The sequence below is a fragment of the Poromitra crassiceps genome (genome assembly GCF_964638095.1).
Source record: "Poromitra crassiceps genome assembly, chromosome: 11".
In the NCBI taxonomy this organism is placed as follows: domain Eukaryota; kingdom Metazoa; phylum Chordata; class Actinopteri; order Beryciformes; family Melamphaidae; genus Poromitra; species Poromitra crassiceps.
In genome coordinates this window covers 25,968,904-25,990,769 of record NC_139643.1, presented here as the reverse complement: position 1 = coordinate 25,990,769, position 21,866 = coordinate 25,968,904, and the positions used below count along the sequence as shown (strand labels likewise).

Genomic DNA, 21,866 nt, shown 5'->3' with positions numbered 1-21,866 from the left:
ATGTTGGGTCATAAAAATGTGAAATCTTGCCAGCCATTTCCAAGCTGCAATGTGACTCGCAAGTGAATACAATTCTACTGGAGCTTGTCGGGCAACATTTGTATGCTTGGGAAATAATGTATGTCCCAATGATGTAATATAACATTTTAATAAATTTTACTTTGTTTTATATCTGCTTTTCCCCCTGGGTGAGCTTTTGTTTTTCGTAAACAAAGTTGTTCTAATAATATGAAATGGGATGTATGGGGAAACTGAATAGATTAGAGCGTCATACACCGATAAGGTTTCTTATAGTTTCTTTTTCTAGACTAGAGCTTGTTCTTTGAAAGGGTCTTAACATGTATTGATGATACCATTGGCAAACTGGCTGTTTTTTCTGACATGCTGGTGTTGCCTGTCCTGAAGTGCAAACAATTCATGTGTATATTTAAGCAATATAGCATGAGAGCCAGTGTGTTGTGCCAAATATATCCCCCTGATCAGCTGTTATCCCACGAGGCCGCAGGCCGAGTGGGATAACTGCTGAGCAGGGGGATATATTCCACAACACACGCAGCTCGAGTGCTATATTGCTTTTATAAAACGGTTTCCAAGTATGACGGTTTCCAAGTATGATAATATAATAATAATAATAATACTATAAGTCCGACTCCGACTGGCATGTCATTCTGATAGAGTCAGTTGAAACACTACTGTAAGGCGGGACCGCAAGAACATGCGGGTGATTTGATTGGATCGTTCTGGAGACTGAAGTTGACATTGGCCAATCCTGGCGCTTGCTGAGTAGCTGAGAGCTTTCTGGAAACCCCGACAGGCAGCGCGTTGCATTCTCAGCGCTTGCTGAGAAGCTGAATGCTTTCTGCAAAGCCCGACACCAACTAACGTTACGGGGTTAAATGCGGGGTTAAATCAATCAGATTGCTTGATTTGAGAGAGCCGTTTTATAAAACGGCTCTCTCAAATCAAGCAATCTGATTGGTTCACAGCCATTGTATAATTCCAGTAACCGAGTTCAATAACCCATGGCCATGGGTTATTGGTTGCCATGGCAACTCTCTTACTAAGAGAGTAATAATAAGGCTAAACCTCAAATGACAACGTAGAAAAAAAAATGGCGGAGACAGCTGTCAGATCCTTGTGAATCGATCTTCGCTTATAACTTTACTAATACTTCGCAGAAAATGATGTTTTGTACAAGAATAGATGCGGGCTAATGTCTTCTTTGCAAAAGAAAGGCTGTTAACCCCGCATTTAACTCCGCATTTAACCCCGTAACGTTAGTTGGTGTCAGCTTTGCAGAGAGCATTCAGCTTCTCAACAAGCGCTGAGAATGCAGCACTGCGGCTCGAGCTGCCTGTCGGGGTTTCCAGAAAAATCTCAGCTACTCAGCAAGCGCCAGGATTGGCCAATGTCAACTTCAGTCTCCAGAACGATCCAATCAAATCACCCGCATGTTCTTGCGGTCCCGCCTTACAGTAGTGTTTCAACTGACTCTATCAGAATGACATGCCAGTCGGAGTCGGACTTATAGTATTATTATTATTATTATATTATCATACTTGGAAACCGTTTCATAAAAGCAATATAGCACTCGAGCAGCGTGTGTTGTGGAATATATCCCGCTGATAAACTGTTATCCCACTCGGCCTGCGGCCTCGTGGGATAACAGTTTATCAGCGGGATATATTCACCACAACACACTTGCTCTCGTGATATATTGCTTAAATATACAGTATCGCCCTGTCAGTTTGGAAACACTGGATGCATGGGGAAATATAACTTAATTTAAATTCAGGTCACTTCTTTGTCAATGAGGAAAATTCAGGTTGCAGCAAGGCCCAGTAAAAACAGTGCAAATAGAAAAAAACAACAATCCTAGTAATGACTGACTGACTGAGTGAGTGACTGTCCTGACTTTTCCATCTTATGACCCTGGTGGCGGGCCGTGGGATGAGCACCACAGCTTAAGAAAATATAGCCGAAAAAAAATAGAACATCGAAGATCTCAGATTCTGATAAGTTTGTTGTCACTCTTCTCTCACTAATTGACATACTGTATGTAATAAACTCAATGGGAACATGCCATGGTTGCAGGTGGAAACTGACTCCATGCGACAGAGCAAAGGATACCAGTGTCATATCTCAAAAACTGATATTCTAATTCTAATGAGACAAATGCACCAAGGGATTGATGATGAAACTGACACCTATTGTCATGGAAGCCATATCTCCGTTGCAGTGCTGCCAGCAGGAAATGACTCAAACTGCAGAGCTGGCTGGGTGACTAATTAACAAAAACAAGCAATCCTGTCAAGAGGGATAAGTCACAGGAGCTGCAGCAGCAAATGCCTTTGACTCCCCTTTCTCTCCCTCTGTGTGGATGTGAGTCAGAGCCCAACCCTCTGTTGTTATTCTGTCTCCTCACACATAAGCCACCTCTGTCCTTCTTCCAGCTGCAGTGTACAATCTTGTGCATGGAAAAAACAACAGCACATGTTCATTCACAGAAAATTCCCACCTCCCAAAAACACACAGACTCGCACACCTGCTACATCCTTCTCGATGCAATGGTTTCGTATAGTTGTGGTAAAAACGAGGTGTTTTTGTGCGGTCTGGCCTACCTGTTTGAATTTAGAGCACAGGACTGACGGGGGAAATAAATTAAATTCGGTGAATTATCAGAATCCCATAGGCCAGAAAAGACCAGAATCTATTCAATGTATTGGAGATAGAGTAATGAAGAAACTGCAGGATATATATGGCTTTCTGTTTTCATTATCTTTAACGTAGAAATATATTCAGTATATTTTCTGGTATAGCTGGAATAGCTATTTTTCATTCGTGTCTCCACCATTGAAAAAATAAAAAGGTCTCCACTAATTCTATCTGTGGCTGTGACCTCTCTTGGTCAGTAGATGGTGCTATCTCAGCACTATGTGATTGCGGATTTAAGAAAACATTGGAAAAAGATCTGATAGGTAAAGGAATCTGCTTTTACGTGTTGATGTGTCGTAGCCTATTCTGTTACATCACCACATGGCCATCTTGGTAGGAAAATAACAGGTGATTTGTAATCAATTAACAGGTTATTATTACAATGAAATGACAAACACGCAATGAGCTGCGTGCATTGTAAAAGCACCACATTTGTAGGAATGTCATGAACTATATAGGATAGTAAACCCACCGGTAAACCCACGAGCAGACAGAGAGGCAGCTGAGGGGTTTTATGGCTTTTACTGATAAAGGAGGCAGGGCTTTACACTTACAGAGGCACTGACTGGGGCCAAAATGTGCAGACAGACTTTGAGGCAGGAACGGGGCAGCAGAGGAGGAGGGGGCCGAGCCACGGCCGGGCCGGGCGGTAGCCAGGTGTTGACGGCTAGTTATGAACCGGTTTTCTAGAAATAACAACACTTGGTTCTATGGAGTATGGGCTGACCGACAGAGCTAGTGGGCAAATTCTGCCAACTAGCAGTTTAGCGTTGTAGAGGAGGGTAACATTTCAGTTGTTATTTCACTTGTACTGTGAAATCAGTTGATGAATGCCCTATCTATAAAAGCCTATTCTTTTAGGGTACCCCCCTCCAAGAAGACACTGTGTTCCCGTAGCAACGGACAGGCTCACAGGACTCTCTCGCTGTAACCATGGCGACGACGAGATCACTTCCTGAAACCGGTTGCCTTGGCAGCCCCCATCTGACGTCATCCGGCCCGTGTGTCCCTGCTGTTGTGTCTTTGATTGGAGGGAAACCCCGTGGACGAGAGAGAGAGAGAGGGAGGGAGAGAGAAGAGAGAGAGGGAGAGCGAGAGAGAGATCATCAGCTGTGCCGCCCGGATCGTGATCAACGTTTTCCTCCACACTTCAGGTCAGTTTGTCTTTATTTCTCGCTGGTAAATAATGATCGTTTTTAGACGATGAGCCGTTAGCTGGCTGTGTTTGGTTCGAGGAAGCGTGTTTATCTCGCTCTCTGTCCCCGGGTACGAGGCGAGCGGCGGCTAACGGGTCTGAGAGTGGAGAGATGCTCCGAGGCTCGGGCATTGTTTGGCGCTTATTGAATGGGAATCGCCGATGCAAATTTGCTCATCTATTTCTTCAACTTATTGTGTGACGACGACGCTTCTCGCATGCACAACATCATCTACCGTCAACTAAGCATCCGCTAGTTAATACTTCACCGCTTTCAAAACAAAGAAATGTCCTATTTGTTTTCCGGGAAACGAAAAAGGGCGTTCACTTTTGACTAAACTAGCCTCCCTCCATTCAAGTTCTGTTTCAGTGAGTCAGTGGAGAGACTATTATTAGCGCTCTCTCTCTCTCTCTCTCTCTCTCTCTCTCTCTCTCTCTCTCTCTCTCTCTCTCTCTCTCTCTCTCTCTCTCTCTCTTTCCTTCTGCAGCGGTTGTGTGTGCAATGTGCTGGTTTACCACAGAACATCTTAAAGCCAGCTAGCTGAGTCTTTTTCCCCCTCTCTCTCTGCAGGGCCATCCCGTTACAGTCACGTTACTATACAGTAGCTACATTCTAGGCTGTTGTTGAGTGAGCAGGTGTGTGTGTGTGTGTGTGTGTGTGTGTGTGTGTGTGTGTGTGTGTGTGTGTGTGTGTGTGTGTGTGTGTGTGTGTGTGTGTGTGTGTGTGTGTGCGTGCGTGCGCTCGCGCGCGCGCGCGCGTGCGTGTGTGTGTGTGGAGCTGGGTGGCAGCCATTCTTCAGAAAGGTGCTTCAACACAGGTGACCGTGTGTTGTGCAGGGTGTGCTGCTGGCCCCGATTAATTAAAACATACACATTTGAAAATAGCATAATGTCACACATTTGATTTCTTATGAACCCCTACAGGAGAGTTGAAGACCATTGTTTTTTTATGCACTACAACGGCAGTTTTCTCCTGCAGCAGCTATCTAGCCTGGGATGCAGACAATAATACAATAAAATAAAAATAGGTGAATATCAGAAAGAATGAAACTAGAAATGCTTTCTAAAGAAATGAGCGTGTGAGAGTTGGCTGTCAGCAGGGGTGACCTGGCCCTGGGGCATATTGTCCAATGTCTATTGATTAGAACAAGACCTAGTATTGACTCCATTTTGACTTGATTGTTTCCCATTCTTTTTGGTTCAGAATGTGTGCTGTCTTCTTGCCTCTAGCTTTGCAGGCTAGAAACCCCACCTGAACGAAACAAAGTTAAAAGCAGCGGGACAGAAATACCACAACAAACACTTCAAATCTGTTTTTGTCTAAATGCAACATTTGTCCTATTTATTAACCAAAATTATTTTACTTAGGCTAGTGTGTGTGTGTAACATAACCTCTTGTTTAATAGGTTGTTTTCAGGTGACGTCATGTCAAGATGGCGGTCAGAGCGAGACCATTGACCATTGGCTTGTTTGCAAACCATGTGATCATGCTGTGGGGGCAACCAGCAGCAGGCTACATAGAAAGCAGCAGCAAAAAGTTGCTGGAAAAATGGCTTCTCTTCATTGTATATGGATCATATGCTATTATGTTTTGCAATCTTCTGGTGATACCTGCAGCGTGGAGCGCCATCCAACCCTCTTGCATACTCGCTTTCCTCCAGTCTCCATAGTCGCTCTGGGAGAGTTGCCCCCCAGCGACGTCACCGGAATCACGTGGTTGCAAACAACCTACACGGGGGCCCTAAGGAAACAAAGGAGCCTGGTACCATCCATATGCTGCCATCTACTGTGTATTGTTTGACCAGTGTAGGACATTTAAACAACTATTTTGGGGGCAACTTTTGCCCCCCCCCCACTGTCTAAAAACTGGGGGCATTTACACCATTTTGGGGGTACTTAAAAAAAAGCAATTAGTGCATAATGTTGCTAAAGCCTAGTGCAGTGGTTCCCAACCTTGGGGTCGTGACTCGTGACTCGTGACCCCAAGTGGGGTCGCCTGGAATTCAAATGGGGTGGCCTGGATTTTTTTTAACACTACACACAATTGCGGTGTGGTGGTCAGAATTGGTCAGAAGGGGGGGGGGGGGGGGGGGGTCCCTAGATTTTGGAAGCAGCGCTGCTTGTGAGTGTGTTGTTCTTCGTCTTCTTCAGGCAACCAGCTTGAATTTAATGAAAAGAAAATAATCAAAGTCTTGACAGATTGTCATCTTGATATTGTTTTATGTTATGAAAGAATTTCAAAATACCCCTATTGGTGTTTTTGACCATCCAAGTTAACATCCTCCTCTGTTCTCCTTCTCCCTCTCCTGTCCTATTTGACCCATACCTCCTTGCTCCCTCTCCCCACCGGCCGGGCCCAGACAGGAGCCATGGCAGACAAGGAGGAGCTGGTCCAGAAGGCCAAGCTGGCGGAGCAGGCGGAACGCTACGATGACATGGCGGCGGCTATGAAGGCTGTGACCGAGGAGGGCTCGGAGCTCAGCAACGAGGAGCGCAACCTGCTCTCCGTGGCCTACAAGAACGTGGTGGGCGCCCGGAGGTCCTCCTGGAGGGTGGTGTCCAGCATGGAGCAGAAGTCCGAGGGCAGCGAGAAAGCCGCGATGGCCAAGGAGTACAGGGAGAAGATCGAGAAGGAGCTGAAGGAGATCTGCAACGACGTGCTGGTGAGGAGCAGAGGAGAGGGATCAAAGGGGACAGGTGGAAGTGGAAGATATGGATGGTTTTTAGAGGAGATGGAGATATGGATGGTTTTTAGAGGAGATGGAGATATGGATGGTTTTTAGAGGAGATGGGTCTTTTCTGGAGACAGTTGGAGAAATCTCAGGGGTTGAGGGATGGATGGAAAGTGGGAAGGAGGAAGGCAGCCAGCTGTTAAAATGCAGAATTTTACGGTGAGAAAAACCGCAGGGTAAACTATTATTTGGAACCAAGAAGTGATTTCGAATTGGAACCACCTCCAATTTTCTTTGTAACGTTGTTACCCTAAGATCAACTAAAAAAAAAAAGGCAAGGCATGCAATTCAGCTTTTTGATACGCCAGCGTATACGGTAATTAAAATGTGTTATATTTATTCATATGACTGATCAGCTCCGCTTGAGTCACATCTATCGGTTTGGCTGCATCATCATTTTCTGAATGATTTATTGTCATTCTACTTTATGTTACAAAAAATGGATTGAATATATTGCTATTACTTAAATAAATGACGTCATGGAATAGGTCATGTTTATATACTGTACATATTTGCTTAGATCAGTGGTTCTCTAAAAAATATATCTATAGTTACAGGATGAGAAAGCAAAAAGTTTTCCGTCAGCACGCCGTTCATGTCAGGTGGAACAGTGTAAATAGTTGCCATCAGTAGTATTCCCACAATAAAGGTCTTTCAGGGAAGGTTTGTGTGTATTCCCATTTCAAGCCTGAAGTACTACAGTGTACATTCTGCAAGTAGTCGAGGTACCAGGGCAGTCGTCGTTTTGTCTGTTAGACCAAGACCAGTGGTTCTCAAAGTGTGGTCCGGGGACCTTCAGGGGGTTCCTGGGGGCCCCCAGCAAAAAAGGGGAATACATTATTTTTCAATATACCGTAATTCCATCTATAAGTAACAGTGACAGAATGTAGGACTATTTTGGTCATGGGTTTCATAACACCTTCTGTATTAAACATCTCAAAGCAAAAAGCATATCAGATGGGGGACCCTGGGACAAAATCGTATCAGTTTAGGGGTCTTTGTCGTGGGAAAGAGTTTGAGAACCGCCGTGTTAGACTAGCTCGTTGTTGGGAACACACACAACTCGTGTGGCAACAGGAGACTAGAGCTTTAAGGAAATGAGAACCTCCAGAGCACAGATATTTGAATGTTATCTGGATCATTTGGATACACACACACACACACACACACACACACACACGAACATACTTGCTAAGTTCAAACACCACTGTAAGCTGTTTTTTTTCTTCTCTCTTTTCGTGTTAATCGATAGGCTGATTTGTCATGATTGGTGTGGTCTGGGGATGGCTCTGAGTTTGATTGGTGTGGTCTGGGTCCTCTGGGAGTTGCTCTGAGTTTGAGTTGCACATGTTTCACCTGCAGGTCCTGCTTGACAACCACCTGATTCCCAAAGCCACGCCAGCCGACAGCAAGGTGTTCTACCTGAAGATGAAGGGAGACTACTACCGCTACCTGGCTGAGGTGGCCACTGGAGAGGAGAAGACCTGTGAGTAGAACAGAGTGACCCTCTCAGTCTGAGGTGGCCACTGGGGAGGAGAGGACCTGTGAGTAGAGCAGAACCTCCTAGTCTCCCTGGACACATCATATCGATGAGCGCGGAGAGCACATTCCTTTGTTGTCTTTACCCGCTTATACCTGCAACATTCAGGACAATTTAGAGTAACGGACGGTTTCAATTATTTACCGGGGAAGTTATTGTTCTCCACTGCATCTGCATCTTTGAATGCTTTCTAGTTTGCTCTCAAATATAATTGTAAGCAAGGAAAGTGTTAGTTGTATACCTGCTGCTTAAGGCCCTCCTCCTAGGTCAGGTAAGTGAGTTCTGCATCATGGAGCCTGGGTCTAACTCCATCATTATGTAGGCCTAATCTAGGTCAGGTAAGCGAGTTCTGCATCATGGAGCCTGGGTCTAACTCCATCATTATGTAGGCCTAATCTAGGTCAGGTAAGCGAGTTCTGCATCATGGAGCCTGGGTCTAACTCCATCATTATGTAGGCCTAATCTAGGTCAGGTAAGCGAGTTCTGCATCATGGAGCCCAGGTCTAACTCCATCATTATGTAGGCCTAATCTAGGTCAGGTAAGCCAGTTCTGCATCATGGAGCCCGGGGCCCCGTTCCAATACCCATACTTCCATACTATTTAGTAGGCAAAAAAAGATTTAGTGTGTCCCAATACATAGTATGTCAGATGCAGTATGCCAAGAGTACCAGGATGTTGTACTACATCAGCTCCTATTTCGGAGTATGCATCGATGCATGCTGCTTCAGCCAAACTTCCCCACAATCCTTTGCGCAGCAGGAAGTTATGTCTTCTTCTTCTTCTTCTAATGTTTTATGGCGGTTGGCAAACAACTTTTTGTGCATTACCGCCACCTACTGGAGTTACGTCGCACTGACTGAGCTGCGTGTTCATGAATGAGATAATTAACTTTAAGAAAGCCTTGAAATATGTTAAAACCAAACAAGCATGGTGTGTACCAAAACATGCATATCTTGATTCCTGTTTAGATCTCTGACTTAATGTTTTTGCTTTATTTATTTTATTTTGTTTATTTGATTGTCTGTTCCAATTTTGTAAATGTTTAGTCTGAATTTTTTGTATAATGTACTGTTTGTTACTGCCAGACTTTGTTTATTGAAAAAAAAAAAAAAAAAAACTCAAATGTGGCGCTGCGGACGTCGGCGGAAGTGAGCAAGAGGTCGGAGTTCAGGAAGCTCACGTGACGACAGATGTAGTGTGTCCCAATAGTATGCATTTTGCATGCATGCTGCACACTACAATCCATACTTTGTGAGGGCAGCGGCAGTACATACTACAAGAAAGAAGTACAAGTATGGGTATTGGAACGGGGCCCGGGTCTAACTCCATCATTATGTAGGCCTAATCTAGGTCAGGTAAGTGAGTTCTGCATCATGGAGCCAGGGTCTAACTCCATCATTATGTAGGCCTAATCTAGGTCAGGTCAGTGAGTTCTGCATCATGGAGCCCAGGCCTAACTCCATCATTATGTAGGCCTAATCTAGGTCAGGTCAGTGAGTTCTGCATCATGGAGCCAGGGTCTAACTCCATCATTATGTAGGCCTAATCTAGGTCAGGTAAGTGAGTTCTGCATCATGGAGCCTGGGTCTAACTCCATCATTATGTAGGCCTAATCTAGGTCAGGTAAGCGAGTTCTGCATCATGGAGCCTGGGTCTAACTCCATCATTATGTAGGCCTAATATAGGTCAGGTAAGCGAGTTCTGCATCATGGAGCCTGGGTCTAACTCCATCATTATGTAGGCCTAATCTAGGTCAGGTAAGTGAGTTCTGCATCATGGAGCCAGGGTCTAACTCCATCATTATGTAGGCCTAATCTAGGTCAGGTAAGTGAGTTCTGCATCATGGAGCCTGGGTCTAACTCCATCATTATGTAGGCCTAATCTAGGTCAGGTAAGCGAGTTCTGCATCATGGAGCCCAGGTCTAACTCCATCATTATGTAGGCCTAATCTAGGTCAGGTAAGCGAGTTCTGCATCATGGAGCCTGGGTCTAACTCCATCATTATGTAGGCCTAATCTAGGTCAGGTAAGTGAGTTCTGCATCATGGAGCCAGGGTCTAACTCCATCATTATGTAGGCCTAATCTAGGTCAGGTAAGTGAGTTCTGCATCATGGAGCCTGGGTCTAACTCCATCATTATGTAGGCCTAATCTAGGTCAGGTAAGCGAGTTCTGCATCATGGAGCCCAGGTCTAACTCCATCATTATGTAGGCCTAATCTAGGTCAGGTAAGCGAGTTCTGCATCATGGAGCCTGGGTCTAACTCCATCATTATGTAGGCCTAATCTAGGTCAGGTAAGTGAGTTCTGCATCATGGAGCCAGGGTCTAACTCCATCATTATGTAGGCCTAATCTAGGTCAGGTAAGCCAGTTCTGCATCATGGAGCCCGGGTCTAACTCCATCATTATGTAGGCCTAATCTAGGTCAGGTAAGTGAGTTGTGCATCATGGAGCCAGGGTCTAACTCCATCATTATGTAGGCCTAATCTAGGTCAGGTAAGCGAGTTCTGCATCATGGAGCCCAGGTCTAACTCCATCATTATGTAGGCCTAATCTAGGTCAGGTAAGCCAGTTCTGCATCATGGAGCCAGGGTCTAACTCCATCATTATGTAGGCCTAATCTAGGTCAGGTAAGCCAGTTCTGCATCATGGAGCCCGGGTCTAACTCCATCATTATGTAGGCCTAATCTAGGTCAGGTCAGTGAGTTCTGCATCATGGAGCCCAGGCCTAACACCATCATTATGTAGGCCTAATCTAGGTCAGGTCAGTGAGTTCTGCATCATGGAGCCTGGGTCTAACTCCATCATTATGTAGGCCTAATCTAGGTCAGGTAAGTGAGTTGTGCATCATGGACTAATGAAATGGAATACTTGCTGCTGCTGCAGGGCAACACTCCAACTAAGGCATTTGACCTTGAGCACTTGGCAATGGAGCTATTTGTGTTAACCCTGTTTTTGCCCTTGATTTGAGCCTAGGCTCTCTTAAGGCTGTTTTATGGTGGTAAGGCAAGTTGTGTCAACACCGTCTTAAGGCTTGTCTTTGTTTCACAGCATTTGTGTATTAAGACGCTGTGGACAGACACTCGTCTTACAACCGTAAAGCAACCTTTAGTCAGTCACGGGGCACTTTCGTGCAGTGGTAGCGCTGTCACTTTACAGCTAGAAGGTCCTTGGTTCGATTCCCGCCTGGGAAGCTGTGGGCACTGAGGGTGTGTCCCCCACTCCCCCAGTAGGTGGACCCCACCTGGTGGGGTCATCCAAAAGGGCCTTTCTGTGTGGAGTTTGCATGTAAATGAAATCGTTTAGGTTACTACTACTACTTTTGATTTGGATACTTAGGTCTACTTGTATCAATTTCAGGCAAATCGGCCTTTTTCACAACAGCCATTTTGTGTCTAAAAGATAGGGGTGCTCCAAATGATCGCTTCTTGAAAGGATCGCGATTCTTAATGCCACGATTCCTGGATCGATTCCAAACTCCCAAGAATCGATTCTTCTTCGTATAGTAATAAAATAAAATAAAAACACAGTGCACCTGAACGCAACATGCAAGATACCGGCTGAATAAGTGTCTAAATGTTCATGTCATTTGTGTACTGTACTGCCACGGTGCCACCACCTCTTGCACTTAAGAACTCTGGTTAATGTATTCCCCCCAAAAATCTATAAATCCTTCTCTGAGTCTACAGATCCCCCCCGTCTATAAATCCATCTTATCTGAAGAACATAAGGGGGGAATTCCCCCCTAGTTTGCAAAATGAATTTAGGCCCTGACTGTAATACTTCAGAAGTTGAATTTTAAGTTCAGCATTAATACATTTGTCATTTTTTGTCTTAGATACCTTTGTGTGTTATTGCAATATAAAACTACATAATTGAGAATCGATTCTGGAATCGAGAATCGTTGGAATCGAGAATCGTTGGAATCGAGAATCGATTCTGGAATCGGATCGTGACCCCAGGAATCGGAATCGGATCGGATCGTGGCTTAGCCGGATCGGAGCACCCCTACTAAAAGACAGGGTAAACGGTAAAACACGGGTGCAAACAAAACATCGACGGTCCCAGCCCGACACTGCCGACAGACGCTTGTCTTACAGCCGTAAAGTAGCCTTTAGTTTTCCTATATTTCTATCACTTTCAGGGCTATACGTCACACTTCCTGTATGCTACATGTGCTCTGTACAGCGCTGGCCTTGGGCCTCCGTCACTAAACCACGTGGAGATTCCACAGTAAAGGGCTGCATACAGGGCAGAACATCATCTGCTGAGAAACTGATGTCAGAGCTGCTCCACTTAGACTGAAGGAAAGGCCTGTAGCAGTGGTTTGACAGGGAAATGGTCACATTCTCTGGTTCACGTTTGTTATCGTGACAGTACATTTCTGATCATGCTCAAAACAAATATCTGACCCATCAAGAGTCAGTTTTTAAATCCCTGTCAATGGTGCACTTAAGACTTCTAGGTTTTGCCCCTTGATAAAGTCACATTACATCCTCGCTTCTCTGATCGCTGGCTCACAAACATTTGTTCAGTTGTCTCATATCATAGAAATACAATACCTGAATTCTATTATTGGTGTTTTATTTTTCTCTAAAAGGAGTAGCCTTGCCTAACGTTGTACAGTATACCATCCAACTGCTTAAATTTAAATGTTTCCGATATAGCGAGAGTATCGTGTGCTACCTGTGTCCCTTTAGGTATTTCAACATTATAATGAATGACTTTAGTTTAGCACCACAAACAAAATACTGGGAAGGTGCATCCTTTCAATGGTCCAACTATTCTGACCTAAATATTAAATGTGAACTTGCCACATTTTCTCACTTGCGTTGGTTATCTCTTGGTTGACTGTGGAACTTTGTGTGGCGCTGCGGACTATGCATCAGCTACACTCTGATCTGAGAACTATCCTCCCTCCTGACTGAGTGGCTCCTCCAGTGGACAGTCAAGGTTATTATTGGTTGCTGATCGACTCCCTCCATCCACCTCCAGAGCATTTCCATGCGTTGAAAAGCACATTTAGTGTCTATGGCAACATGCCATCACATATCTGTTGAAGGAAGTGATCATTGGTGATGAACGCTCCTTCAAATCCTCTTTGGGACAGATGGGCCAACTTACTTCAGATGCTGTCCGTGGCCAGAATACTGACACACCCCCCCCAGCCTGTGACCTACAACTGTCAGCCTACACATGGGCTGCTGCTGCCGGGTTGCCATGGCAACAGCAGCAGCACCAGGGTGCTGGCTGTTGCCGGTTGCCTGGAGGCATTTTTAAGAGTCACTCAGCTACCATTGCTACTGTCTGTCTGCCTGGGTGATGTTTTCCTTCACCTGTAGTTTTTACTAAGGCTATTGATATTGTCCTGGGTATTATTGATATTGTCCTGGGTATTATTGATATTGTCCTGGGTATTATTGATATTGTCCTGGGTATTATTGATATTATCCTGGGTATTATTGATATTGTCCTGGGTATTATTGATATTGTCCTGGGTATTATTGATATTGTCCTGGGTATTATTGATATTATCCTGGGTATTATTGATATTGTCCTGGGTATTATTGATATTGTCCTGGGTATTATTGATATTGTCCTGGGTATCGGTATCAAAGTTAGAAATTCTAGTAGCATGACAACCCTATTCCACTCGAAAATCGAAAATCCATGCATAACATAAGGTAATGGAAGCTTTATTGTCTTTGCTGTCTGTAGTTGGTTTTTCGATCCAAGTGTGTCGCAAATTTGAACCGACTCTTCAGAAAATCAGCAAAAGAAAATGCGAAATTATTACACGTTTTTCCACCCACTAATCTGATGCGGATGTTAAGGAGTCGATGCACACTTTGCGCAGCCAGTTGTGCTGTCTGCCAATGCCTGCTGATTCAAACCCCATACATGTCTTTGCCTTGCCGGCAGCGACCGAGCTGTACTGTATGAAAAAAATCTCCATTCAAAGTGTTTTGATTATCCACACAATGCTACACCATAAAATGGATTACCAGGCGCCACTCTTCAATTTGGCATACATACCGTATCCTCCATGGAGCAGTTACTAGCGGGGGGGAAATTAGATTCAAGCACTAAGGATGGCTGTGTGAACGTAGCCTAAGAGAATAACATGTAAATGGTCTTCTTCCATTAAAACACAGCGGCGGGCGGTCTAAACATTGTAAATTGTGCCTAAATGCATTCCTCATTTACCTTACAAGAGTATGTAGTGGTGCCTCCGACGTGGAGAGCATCCTAGCCTACCTATTCATGATAAGCCGTTTAAGGTCGGGGTGCAACTTTGAGCAGTAAGCAAGGCAAGATGAAACTACACCTCCCCCTAGTGCCATTTTTTCCCTTTTTAGATTTGGATAGATATGTAGAATAGATAGATGGATAAAGATATCTTTTTTTTCTGGTTTTTCATGTGCAAATTGAAAATTCACATCAAAACAGGTGGATAAGGGGGTCATGGTGGTGCAGTGGTAAGCGCAGTCGCCTCACAGCTAGAAGGTCCTGGGTTCAATTCCCACCTGGGACGCTGTGAGCGCTGAAGGAGTGCGTGCCCGTCCGCATGTCCTCGAGTGCCCACCGCCCGGGTGGGGTCGTCAAAAGGGCCTTTCTGTGTGGAGTTTGCATGTTCTCCCCGTGCCCCCTGGGGGTTTCCTTCATATAGGAACCCCTCACCAAAACATGCAATATCCTGACCTGGTCGCTGATGTGGTGCCTCCTCTGGTCATTAGGGCCACCTGTTCAGAGGGAGGGGAACTCGTTGGAATAGCGTGATGATCCTCACGCGTGCTATGTCCTACCGGTGAAGCTTCCCCTGTCAGGTGAAAAGAAGCGGCTGGCTAACTGCCCATGTCTCGGAGGAAGCATGATGCCATTTTCGGCTCTCCCCAGATCGACAGAGGGTGGAGCAGCAACCAGGATAAACAAATTAAAAAAATTAGCACTAACGGGGGATAAAAATTGGATAAAAAATCTGGGGGGGGGGGACAAATAAAAAAACAGGTGGATGGAAACCCACCTTGTGTTTCATGATGCTGATGGTCTGCTTCAAAATCAGCTTTAAAATAGTGGAATATAAATGTTGGCAAATGACTGGTTTTGGCTGATTGACCTCACTGGTAGAGCTTGGCTCTCATGTCTGCAGCAGCTCACCGTTACATAAGTGTATTATTGCCCCATTTGAAGTATCTGCTGTCTTTTGTGTACACTGCAGCGATCATCGGTAACTCCCAGGAGGCCTACCAGGCGGCCTTTGACATCAGCTGCAGCGACATGCAGCCTACGCATCCCATCCGCCTGGGCCTGGCCCTCAACTTCTCTGTCTTCTACTACGAGATCCTCAACTCACCGGAGAAGGCCTGCAAACTGGCCAAGACGGTAGGAGCTTCCCGCACGAGTTACAAGTCAGCTGTCACTCCTGTTCCCTCTTTCTTGATTTGTCCATTTCCAGTTGTCTCCCTGGTTTCTCTTTCTTCTAAAAGACTAATTGGTGCAATTTCATGTTAGCGTGCTGAATATGGGTGTGACTTTATGTGTATACTGGACGTGAGGACATCAGGGTGGCCTAGTGGTCAGAGAGAAGCTGAGGTGTCCTTGAAGCAAGTCTGGCGTTGCACACTGGCCTCCCTGAAAGAGGGAAGCAAACTCCCTAATTGGGTACCAAAACCCGGTACCACTATGGTACCAGTACCTTTACGATCCCGGTACTTGGCGGACTGAATTGCAACGCAGATTTAGGTGCCTCATTTCTGTGCCATGCCTGAGCTGCTGAGTGAAATTTATTTCAAATGTATTATTGTTTTTATTCTAAATTGGGGTTTTATACTTTTTATGCTGTACTCCATTGATTGTATCATTGTAAATATTCTCGTATTTCAGTTACATAAACTGCCAAGAGAATATTCAATAAAGTAAAACAAAAATAAAAAATCTGCTTTTAAATTTTAAAAAGTAACGGTTGAGTAAAGTATTGTTTTAGCACCAGTATGGGAGAAAAATGAAACCATACCCATCCCTGTTCCCTATGGGGACGATCAGTACTATGTCACTATTATTACTAGCAGAATAGCCGTCTCTGTGTGCCTGGCCATGTTAGTCGGGCCTCGCTCACAGAGTTGGCATGTAGCCTCCGTCTCCTCAGAGGGTTTTCATAGTCCACTTCCCTGGCTGAGATTCCAACTCGGCTCAGCTGTGTTCCTCCACTCAGGTGAGATCCATCAGTAGCAGTTGGCCAAATAACCTGCTTGCTGTTGTGTTGTGTCTCTCCTTTTGATTTGTTCAGGCCATTCTCTTTGTCTTTCAACATGTCAGTAGTTAGTCATGGCCTCTGCTGGATTTAGCACTCTGTATTTGGAGACCGAACTCGTCTGGGTTGAGTCGTATTGATGACGGCTGCCTCTCTCTCTCGCTCCCGCAGGCCTTTGACGATGCCATCGCCATGCTGGACTCCCTGAACAGCGACTCCTACAAAGACAGCACCTTGATCATGCAGCTGCTCCGTGACAATCTGACAGTGAGTGTCGTCTTCATTTGCCCCTAAAACAACAGCGGTAGCGAGCACACTTCCTTGAAGTCAGTCAAGGTGCAGGGCCAATGTAGAAACGTACAAAAGAGATGTACAAATTGTATGAATACAATCAAACCGGAAACTACGTTCAATAATCAAATCGGTTACCAGGTAAGCGTACACAGATAAGGACTTCAGAAAAGTTACAGAATATACAGAAAATGTACATAGCATATATTCTTCTAGTAGAATTTACAGTACTTGTAAAGTATTACTTAAAGTCCCTGGAAACCAGAAATAATTTTTTATTATTTAGCATTTTGAGTTCATCACATCACAGGAACCTATGTTAATAAGCCACCAGCCAAATTTGAACGATGATGAACGTCGCAAAGTATATAAATTTAGTTTTGACAGTCATGGCAACAGTCATGAGAATCAATTAGATTTTAGAGTGTATTTTCTCTCGCGGACTGTGTGGGCGTGTCCCGTCTGCAGCAGAGGAGACCTGCTGGAGGACACCTGCTCGGAGGAGACCTCTCTCTCCGTTAACGGAGAGAGATCTCTGCGCTGCGAGTGCACAGCGTGTGTGTGTGTGTGTGTGCGCGCATGCGTGTGTGTGATTCGATTAAATCTTATGACGTGATAAGATCATGCATTTTAGCACCGCGCGCACCGCTCTCTTCAATGAGGAAATGGAAATCCAGACCTTGTAGAAAAGTGGCGATTTTAAGGCTTTGGGTTGAAAGTAATGGCTCATACTTTCTGAGCCACACAATTACTCACATAAGACCCTAAATAACATAGTTAGAACATTTTTGTGGATTTTGGTTTCCAGGGACTTTAATCAAATATTTAATTATTTCTATTTGTAAATACTACTAGAAGAATATATGCTATGTACATTTTCTGTATATTCTGTAACTTTTCTGAAGTCCTTATCTGTGTACGCTTACCTGGTAACTGATTTGGTTATTGAACGTAGTTTCCGGTTTGATTGTATTTATATGCCATGTCTGTCTCGGCATAACGCTGATTATTACGGCTACCCACTGAAAGGCGTTCATTGTGCTGCTGTACAAGCTAAGCATTAAAAACACCTAAAGGACTTTTTTGAGTGCTGGCCTTTTGTTCTCTTTTGTACGTCTTCATTTGTCCGCCTGCAAAGTTCAACCATCTCTGATCTCACGTTCTGCAAACTCGTGCGTATTTGTAGATGCAACTGTAAACTAATCCGACTGTGCGCTAATAACCCCCCCCCCCCCCCCCGTGTCCCATGTCCCATGTCCCATGCTTTCTTGCAGCTGTGGATGTCAGACGCTCAGGGTGAAGGAGAGGAGACAGAGGAGGTGACCGAGAACAACTGAGTTTCAAATTTGTAAAAAAAAGAAAAACACACAAAAAAACACAAAAAAACAACTTTTTTTTACCTCTCACCAGCCTAAGTTGTGTGTGTGGTTGTGTGCGCACATACACGCACAGCTATGTATGTATGTATGTTTGCACTTCACTCACAGTGTATACAGTATGTGTGTGCAGGTACATTGATGTGTGTGTGTGCGCAAGCGCGTGCGTGTGTGTGTGTGTATGTGTGTGTGCGTGCGTGCACACACCTCTCAGAGCCACAGAGGATGGGCTGAACTAGATCTGTCTTTTATTGAGCATTACTCATCATGTGAAGCAACTGATGTACCTGGGTCCGTGGTTTACCAAGAAGCCAACATGGCATTTCCCCTTCTGACCCAAATCCACCCTGTGGTCTAGCAAAGTACTGCTATTGCGCGGGGGGTGGGGGTGGTTTAAACACTAATTTTAGCCACTTTTGTTTAGACTTGAACTGGAGGTTTACAGGTAGAGCAGGTTTCATGTCGCTTGAGTCCAGAAAACCCATTCGATAATAGTAAAATGTCAGAAGTGGACAAATGGACGGGGCAATAAGGCCGTTTTGACTAAATATAAGGGATCAAAATGGCGCAACACCTTGATATTTCCAACAGTGGGTCTGTTCCCATCCGGCCCTCTCAGAGGGCCAGGTGAGGGTCTGTTCCCATCCCGCCCTCTCAGAGGGCCAGGTGAGGGTCTGTTCCCATCCCGCCCTCTCAGAGGGCCAGGTGAGGGTCTGTTCCCATCCCGCCCTCTCAGAGGGCCAGGTGAGGGTCTGTTCCCATCCCGCCCTCTCAGAGGGCCAGGTGAGGGTCTGTTCCCATCCCGCCCTCTCAGAGGGCCAGGTGAGGGTCTGTTCCCATCCCGCCCTCTCAGAGGGCCAGGTGAGGGTCTGTTCCCATCCCGCCCTCTCAGATGACCAGTGTGGCACGTAGTGTTTTTTTTTATTGAAGATTGTTTGTTGTGGATCAGTGGGTTAGAATTGGAAAGGTTTTATGTTTGAAATGCCATTTGCCTACACCATGGCCCAACTATGGTTGCTAGTTTGTTGAGAGCATAACATTTCATTTTACTGACATTTTGTCACATTCAGCGACTTGTGCAGACTATAGTTTTCCACACCATGACGACAAGGTGATAGACAACCTAAGAAATCAAATTAACTTAACAACTTGATAAAATGGCTTGATACTGTAACTTTGATATTTTATCTTTTCAGCAGTGCAGAGAATACCTTTTGTCCACTTGCTTTTATGTTGTTAGTTTGTACTATTTTCTATTCAGGTGTTTTGTATTTTTATTTGTGTATTTTATCCCCTTTGTCTCCTTGTTTTGATACCTGGAATGTATGTGGTTCTCTGTAGTTTGGGGGGGGGGGGGGGGGGGGGGTGAGGGTGAAGAGTGTGTTGAAATTGGCAATTTTTGCTTAAGATTTAGCTTGTACCAGGTGGTTTGCAGTTATATTTACCTTTCTTGGAAGTTCATCACGAAAAGGCAAATAAGCTAAAACAATGCTACATATTAATTGATTTAAAAAGTAGCACTTTGTAGAAAGCTGCGCTACATTTACTACACACAAAGTCCAGTTTGTTAAAATGATCTAACACTTAGTAAAAAAAAATGATGCAAAATTAAGCATTCACAAATGTTCAAGTTAAACACTTGAGTATGTTATTTGGTTACGTGCTTTCATGTAAGTGGAATTAAACATTAAAACCAAGTGTGCTGTGTGTGCTTGTTTGCTCCTTGTATGTGTAGAGGATATTTGTACAGTATTTGAATGCAGAGCAGACGCTGTGTGTGTACTGTATGTGCTGTCTCTGTCGGGGCATTTTTAGTTCATCAGCTCGGCCTATCACCAGTTACCATGTGAGGCAGGAAGTGGGTCGGCTTCTCTCACTGGGATCTCACAGCGATCTGAGCATGTGCCCAGGCTGCAGCAGCCGTCATGAGGTGTCTCTCTGCTAATGAATGTCCTCTTGCACAGAAAAGGCCATTATGATTCACATTAACTATTGGTTTATACATACATTTCAGAACTGAAAATACTGATTTGTTTTCAACAGTATGGAGGTAAACAAGCTTTACATCCTCAAAATATGTAAGAATCAGGTTCTGCTGTCGGCTCTTGTATCATAAACTTAATCTGAGAGAAAGTGTTTTCAAGCCGTTACCTCAGACATGTAAACAAAGCTAATAGGGGCCACAGTGTTTCAGGAAATTGAGCCAAATATTTGGAAGCTTCATACCAAGGAGGTTGTTCATACACATGCTTTATGGCCCTGTAGGAATATTAAGAGGCGCTTACATGCGATTTTGGAAACTAGCTGAAAGAACACAATAATAAAAACGGATTGTTTCATGAAACTCCATATTTTCACTCCATCCCCTGGTAGTCATGAATTTAAAGTGGTACTTTGAGCTGCATAATGCAAATGACCAGTGTGGTATTAGCAGCTTGATGGAGAGTGTATATGAGCTACAGTTTCAGATGGGTATTCTCCTCTGACAACACTGCCCTCTGCTGGAGGCTGATGATATGGAGGCACACTTTCTGTTGCAGGCTGTTTCAGCATTGACTTCTTCATGGGAGGTCTGAACAAGGATCTTTCTGTCTTAACAGATAGCCCACCACGGATAATAGAGTACCGCAGGAATTAGTCCGGAAGTGGCATTTTAGATCTTACAGGGAAAAGTCATGACGAGCGTGAAGTGAGCAGGAATTTTCTCCGGCCAGCAGGAATTTCACTTCCGGTTGAGTGATTTTGCCTTCAAAATAAAAGCATGATAAAGTTCGGTTTTTACAATAAAAATTTAAATTAGACATGTACCTATGACATCCAACATAATGAACATTAAGATGAACCTCTAGTTTAATGTTTGAATGAAAATAGACCAGCAGAACAAATAGCCTACAAAGGAGACTGTGTACAGAAAACTCCTGCTGACCACTTCACGCTGGTCAATAGGTGCCTCTCACCTGATTTGCCTCTCGGAAGACATCAAAAGGAGAAATGATCATGTAGGTTTACCATTAATATGCACAATGGCTGATGTGGTTATGTGAATAGTAGGCACTTCTGCACATATGGCACTTGTGAGATGTCTGCCCATATAACACATTACAACAGAACAGTAAAATGAACCCATTTTTGAAATATTGCAAAAAAAAATCAAATTGGAATGCGTTGGGGCAAATTCAGTGCAGTCATGTAGGCTACATCAGTAGTCCCTCTATCATGCCTAACTAGTGGCTAACCCAAATATGTGTAAACTTCACTCTTGTTACGGCTGTAAAATGTGTTTTAATAATATATTTTTTAAATTAATTTAATAATAATGTTTCCTGAAACCGAGACAAATCATTGAGAATATAATAAGTCCTGTTTAGGTGATATTTGACAAGGTGTTCACATTGAAAATAATGTTCCCTGAGGGTGCATTAAATGGCAAACATTGTCTCCTTTAGTCCGCATTAAAGGCAGTCATGACTGCTCCATTCCAGTCGAGCCCTTTGCTCTGAGGATCTCCCATCAGAGGCGTCCTGCTGCAGCACTGCAATGCTACAACCCCTCCCCCTCCACTGACGTCACCACAGATATGTCATCCAGGGGGCGTGTCCGACATAAATCCCCCCAACCGGTAACGGATTAGCTGCAGCTTTGTAAGAGGGAGAGTGGGGGAGGGAGAGAGAGAGAGATACTGGACACACTCTGCAGAGAGAGAGAGAGGGAGCGTGAGGGAGGGAGAGAGAGAGAGACGGGACACACTCTGCAGAGAGAGTGCAGCT

The 21,866-nt window shown here is 44.5% G+C and overlaps 1 protein-coding gene across 1 annotated transcript; it reads left to right on the top strand.

The window, feature by feature from the left end:
• The first annotated feature begins 3,767 nt into the window (after positions 1-3,767).
• On the top strand, positions 3,768-18,988 carry LOC310785562 (14-3-3 protein zeta-like). The gene is made up of 6 exons (XM_083646680.1): positions 3,768-3,869; positions 6,271-6,573; positions 8,005-8,128; positions 15,401-15,564; positions 16,604-16,699; positions 17,998-18,988. Exons 2-6 carry the CDS (start codon positions 6,280-6,282, stop codon positions 18,058-18,060), a joined length of 741 nt encoding a protein of 246 aa, XP_083502806.1. The 5' UTR covers positions 3,768-3,869; positions 6,271-6,279; the 3' UTR covers positions 18,061-18,988.
• Positions 18,989-21,866: the final 2,878 nt, after the last annotated feature.

Excerpts from the sequence above, each read along its gene's own strand:
- LOC310785562 (XM_083646680.1), top strand. The coding sequence starts at position 6,280 with ATGGCAGACAAGGAGGAGCTGGTCCAGAAGGCCAAGCTGGCGGAGCAG. Across the intron at positions 6,574-8,004 it reads AGATCTGCAACGACGTGCTG|GTCCTGCTTGACAACCACCT; the intron begins GTGAGGAGCAGA and ends TTTCACCTGCAG. Across the intron at positions 15,565-16,603 it reads CCTGCAAACTGGCCAAGACG|GCCTTTGACGATGCCATCGC; the intron begins GTAGGAGCTTCC and ends TCGCTCCCGCAG.